Raw genomic sequence first — 5,658 nt, 5'->3', positions numbered from 1 at the left:
GGGCGGCCGCAGCGCCACCGGCCCCGGCCCGCCTGATCCCCACCTGAGCACCGTCCTCTGCAGGGTCTCCAGGTTGCTCTGGCACCGGTCCAGGGTCCGGCGCGTGATGTTGACGCTCATGGAATCGATGCAGACGTTGTCTGGGGAGGAAGGGGCAGAGGCCAGGCTCGGGCGGGATGCCGGGCACCGGTCTGAGGGGCCGGCTGCCCTGGCCCTCTCCTCACCAATGTTGTGGGCCTCGTCAAAGACCACCACGGCCTTGCGGGCCAGCTCCTTGGACACCAGGTCTGCGATCTTGGGGTCCAGGAGGTAATGGTAGCTGTACACCACCACGTTGGCATGCAGGATCTGGGGGCGGGGAGGGCAGAGTTACCCAGTCTGGGTACCCTAGGGCCACCCGGACCCTGCCACCCCTCACCTGCACCACACCACCCCGTGAGTCCCCATAGGGGAGACACTAGAAGAGACAGACACCGGCAAGACACAAACAGAAGCAGATGGACAGAGACAGACAGACAGGCACCGACCAACAGGGAGATGTAAGCAGACAGACAGACGACAGGCAGACTGAACAACACAGGCAGCCCATGGCCCTCACTCCCGCGCCCTCCCTGCCCCTGCCAGGCTCCTCACCGAGTAGCGGGCAAGGAAGTAGGGGCACCAGCCCTGGCGTCTTCCCAGGGCCTTCAGGTCATCCAGGTTGTAGATGCCAGCAGGGAGCGGCACCTCACGCCCATGGACGTCAAATTCCTGGGGTTGGCACGGGTGCTGGGGGTCAGGGAGTCTGGCAGGCCCCGGTGTTCGGCCCTCCCTCAGTCCCACCCTCCAGGCACCTCATAGAAGCGGCAGTGAGGCAAGCTGGCATCCTGCTGGTATTGTGCCCGAACATAGGAGGCTGTGAGGCTGTGGCATTTCCCGTCCACATCCTTCCCAAAGCGCAGGGGTGTCACCTGGGGGTGTGGGCATCTTAGTACTGAGACAGGCTGGAAGCCCAGCCACTCTTCAAACCTGGGCCTCCACACCTCCCTGCTGGCTGGGGTTTTGGACAACTTGAACTTCAACCTGTTTCATTATTAGGTCAGACATCTAGGAACTTACTGCAGAGTGGCAAAATTTTTTCTTTTTTTTTTTTTTTTTTTTTTTTTGAGTTGGAGTCTCAGTCAGTCACCCAGACTGGAGTGTAGTGGCACTCACGGCCACTGCAGCCTCAACTGCTGGGCTCAGGCAATACTTCCACCTCAGCCTTCCAAGTAGCTGGAACTACAGACGCACACTACTACACTTGACTAATTTTTTCATTTATTGTAGAGAGGAGGTCTCACTAAATTACCCAGGCTGGTCGTAAACCCCTGGATGCAGGCAATCCTCTCGCCTCCACCTCCCAAAGTGCTGGGATTACAGGCATGAGTCACTGTGCCCAGCTACACTCTTAAAACTATTATTTTTGGCCAGACACAGGACTCATGCTTGTAATCCAGTTGGGAGGCCAAGGTAGGAGGATCGTTTGAGCCCAGGAGTTCAAGACCAGCCTGGGCAACATAGTGAGACCTCATCTCTATATAAAAAGATCAATCAACCAGGTGCAATGGTTCACACCTGTAATCTCAGAACTTTGGGAGGCAGAGGCAAGAGAATTGTCTAAGCCCAGGGGTTCAAGACCTGACCAGACAACTTAGCGAGAACTCGTCTCTACAATAAATCAAAAATCGGCCAGGTGCGCACCTGTAGTTCCAGCTACTTAGAAGGCTGAGGCAGAAGGATCACTGGAACCCAGCAGGTCAAGGCTGTGGTGGCCACGAGCGTGCCACTGCACTCCAGTCTGGGCGACGGAGTGAGACTCCAACTCAAAAAAAAAGACAAATTAATCAGTCAATCAATAAAAACTGTTATTTTTAAAACATTAAGCCTTGCCGAATCTTTAGTGTATCGGTTGAGGATACTACTTTATCCTTTAAATGTTAGAATACAGGGAACCCTGGCAAGGTCTGAGAGTCAAGGGAGGCTCTGATCACAGTCTGGGACCCATCCTGCCCTTGACCTGCTCTGTACCGTCCAACTCTGCTGAGCATCAGCGCCCCGGACTGTTTTTCTGAAAAACAAAATCTTTTTCCTCACCAAAGGGAGGGACCCAAGACTGCGGCCCTTCTCTCTCCCTTTCCATCTCATCAGTCGCCAAGACCTGTGCTGCTGCTTTGTCAACCACCCTGAGTATTATTCCTCATATATATATTTTTTGAGTCAAGGTCTCACTCCGTACACCTGACTGGAGCACAGTGGCACAATCACAGCTCACCACAGACAGCCTCGACCTCCTGGGCTCAAGCAATCCTTCCCCCTGAGCCTCCCAAGTAGATGGAACTATAGGTGTACACCACCACACTCAGCTAATTTGGGGGGTTTTTTTGGTAGCAATGAGGTCTTACTATGTTGCCCAGACTGGTCTCAAAACTCCTGGGCTCAGGCGATCCTCCCAAAGTGTTGAGCCTCAGCCTCCCAAAGTGTTGAGATTACCAGTGTTAGCCACCATACCTGACCTCATAATGTGCCACCTACATTCTGTGAGTTACCACATGTAAAGTACTCAGAACAGGCCGGGCTCAGTGGCTCAGCCTGTAATCCCAGCACTTTGGGAGACCAAGGTGAGAGGACTGCCTGAGCCTGCGGGTTCGAGACCCGCCCGGGCAACTTGGCGAGACCTCGTCTCTGCAATAAATCAAAAATTAGCTGGGTGTGGTAGCACACGCCTGTAGTTCCAGTTACTTGGAAGGCTGCGGTGGAAGGATCGTCAGAGCCTAGAGTGAGACTCTAACTCAAAAAAAAAAAAAAAAAAGTACTCAGAACAGTGTCCCTGGCAAACAGTGAGTGCAACAGTTTTGTCACATAATTTAACAACAAGTAACATCCTAAGTGTCACATATTATGTATCTATGGCCTGATAATTTCCAATATTCTTTTAGCTCTTTGTACATGCTAAGGGATTCAGCTGCACCATCTCACCCAAATTTATTAGCAATCTTATGAGGCAGATACTTAATTATCCCCATTTTACAGAAGGAAAGACTGAGGCCTAGACAGCAGAAATCACCTGTCCAAAAGTACACAGCTAGTAAGTTTCAGAGCCAGGAAACCAGGCTGGCCAGACTCCAGGAGCTGCCTTTTTAACCTGTCTCAGGCCTCAGGGAAGACTCCCTGGAGGAGGTGTGCTTGCCTGGGCTGTGAAGGAGGGCTCAGAGTCTGACAGATGAGAAAGGAATTCTGTGCATGGCTTCTGCATGCCTCTGCAAGAGGTCTGGCCTGGGGATCTGGGCCTTGTGGTTGCGTGAAAGAGTCTCCCCAACCTTGGGGCTCAGGGCAAGGGGAGGGCATGATGCTCACCTCAGGGTGAATACACAAGTTTTTGCGGGAGCTCAGAGCCAGTCCCAAAAACGGCAGCTTCTCACCCTCCTGCTTCTCGTAGAAGTTGAGCAATTTGCGAAGCTCTTCAATCACCTGTTCCGAAGTGGGGTGCATGGGGGCAACTTGTACTCACTGGAAACACCAGCCCCTCCCTGCCAGGTCCCCCTCTTCCACAGCTTTCCAAGCACCCCCCAAGTCTGGTGAGGGCAACTCCCAGGGGACCAATGGAGCCTGGGGAAGAAGGGACAGAGCACCGGACCAGCCCCGCTGACCTTCTCGATCTCCGGCACAGTCCTCGAGCAGTAGATGAGCTTGGTCACCTCCAGCGGATACGCCTGCAGACAAGTGGGCTCAGCCCCCATCCGGCCCCCTCCCTCCTCCCTCTTTATGGACTCAGCAGGTCACTTACCCGCTGGTATGCCATGATTAGGGCCAACAGGGACACTGTCTTCCCAGTACCTGATGGCATCTCCAAGACTCCATGACCCTGCATGTCAGGGACAGGAGGGACAAGGCACAGGTTCTCAGAACCCTGGGGACACAAACTCTAGGGACTGCCCCCCAAATACCACCATCTGGGAATAGCAGGACAACACAGCACTTAAGTCTGGGACCCAGGGCAGTGGGCTTGAACTCCATTTCTGCCATCTCCTTGTTGAGTGGTTTGGCAGCATCCCTGGCCTCTACCTACCAGGTGCCAGTAACACCCCCCCCCTCCACTTGGGTGACAACCAGGAACATCTCCAGACATTGCCATATGTCCCTTGCGGGACAGTCATTCCCTGTTGAGAACTGCTGTCTCAGTCATATAACACTCACAACAACCCATGAAGTACGTACTTTTTTTTTTTTTTTTTTTGAGTCAGAGTCTTACTCTGTCTTCCAGGCTGGAGTGCAGTGGCCGGCTCAGGGTCACTGTAGCCTCGACCTCCTGGGCTCAGGCGATCCTTCCACCTCAGCCTTCCAATTAGCTGGAACTACAGGCGTGCGCTACCACGCCCAGCTAATTATTTATTTATTTATTGTAGAGACGAGGTTGCCCAGGCTGGTCTCAAACCCTGGGCTCAGGCAATCCCCTCACCTCGGCCTTCCAAAGTGTTGAGATTACAGGCTTGAGCCACTGCACCCATAGTGCATACTATGACTATCACCGTTTTAATTTTTTTTTTTTTTTTTTTTTAGAGAGAAGATCTCACTATGTTGCCCAGCCTGGTCATGAACTCCAGGGCTCAAGCGATTCTCCCACCTCGGCCTCCCAAAGTGCTGGGATCACAGGCGTGAACCACCACACCTGGTCTACTATTCCCATTTTAAAAAGGCAGAAACTGTGGAACAAGGAGGTTAAAAGATCTGCCCAAGGGCCTGTGGGCCCAGGACTCCAACCCAGATGATAGACTCTGTATATTTCTAACCACTGGATGACTCGGCCATGGATAAATGCTAGCTGCTGCTACTGTTAACCATTATTATTACTATTATTATTTGAGTCAGGGTCTCCTCTGTCACCCAGGCTGCAGGCAGTGGCATGATCATGGCTCACCACAGCCTCAATCTCCTGGGCTCAAGCAATTCTCTCACCTCAGCCTCCTGAGTAGCTGGGGCTACAGGTGCACGCTATCACACCAGGCTAATTTTTCCATTTTTTGTGGACACTAGGTCTCGCCATGTTACCTAGGCTGGTCTCAAACTCCTGGACTCAAGCAATCCTACTGACTCGGCCTCCCAGAGTGCTGGGATTACAGATATGAGCCATTGCATTCAGTCTTCCTTTTTTTTTATTTATTTATTTATTTTTTGGAAAGAGTTGGAGTCTCTGTCACCCAAGTTGGAGTGCAGTGGAACGCTCACAGCCACTGCAGCCGCCACCTGCTGGGCTCAGGTGCTTCTTCTGCCTCAGCCTTCCTAGTAGCTGGAACCTCAGGTGCACACCACTACGCCCGACTAGTTTTTTTTATTTCTTGTAAAGATGAGGTCTCACCAAGTTCCAGGCTGGTTTCGAACCCTTGGGCTCAGGTAATCCTCTCACCTCGGTCTCCCCAAGTGCTGGGATAATAGGCGTGAGACACCGTTCCGGCTTATTATTTTAGATAACAGAAGATCTGGAGTCTTGGATTCCCAAGGATTTTACATTTTTAAAATCTAGACTTCCTGCCAACTCAGACGTAGACCCACGCGTTGCAGCCCCACCAGCCAAGTGGGCAGCAGTGGGGCGAGCCAGGCCAGCCTGGGCCCACCTGCCCACCCAGCCATCCCCCCACCCAG

The 5,658-nt window shown here is 52.8% G+C and overlaps 1 protein-coding gene across 1 annotated transcript in view; it reads right to left on the bottom strand.

Moving 5' to 3' along the window:
• The window catches only part of ERCC2 (ERCC excision repair 2, TFIIH core complex helicase subunit), a 14,712-nt gene extending 10,820 nt beyond the window's left edge, over nt 1–3,892 (bottom strand). Inside the window, 8 exon segments of the mRNA XM_021707440.1 lie at nt 1–42; nt 45–140; nt 225–348; nt 634–750; nt 834–950; nt 3,376–3,489; nt 3,669–3,731; nt 3,806–3,892. The exon segment at nt 1–42 is cut by the window's left edge and continues 247 nt beyond it. Of these exon segments, the coding sequence (XP_021563115.1) occupies nt 1–42; nt 45–140; nt 225–348; nt 634–750; nt 834–950; nt 3,376–3,489; nt 3,669–3,731; nt 3,806–3,889 (757 nt within the window). The 5' untranslated portion in view covers nt 3,890–3,892.
• Nucleotides 3,893–5,658: the final 1,766 nt, after the last annotated feature.

This window comes from Carlito syrichta, unplaced genomic scaffold (genome assembly GCF_000164805.1).
Source record: "Carlito syrichta isolate Samal-C Ts95f unplaced genomic scaffold, Tarsius_syrichta-2.0.1 Scaffold117971, whole genome shotgun sequence".
Lineage (NCBI taxonomy): Eukaryota > Metazoa > Chordata > Mammalia > Primates > Tarsiidae > Carlito > Carlito syrichta.
Note: the sequence above shows the minus strand (reverse complement) of the source record. Positions and strands in the feature narration are given on the sequence as shown.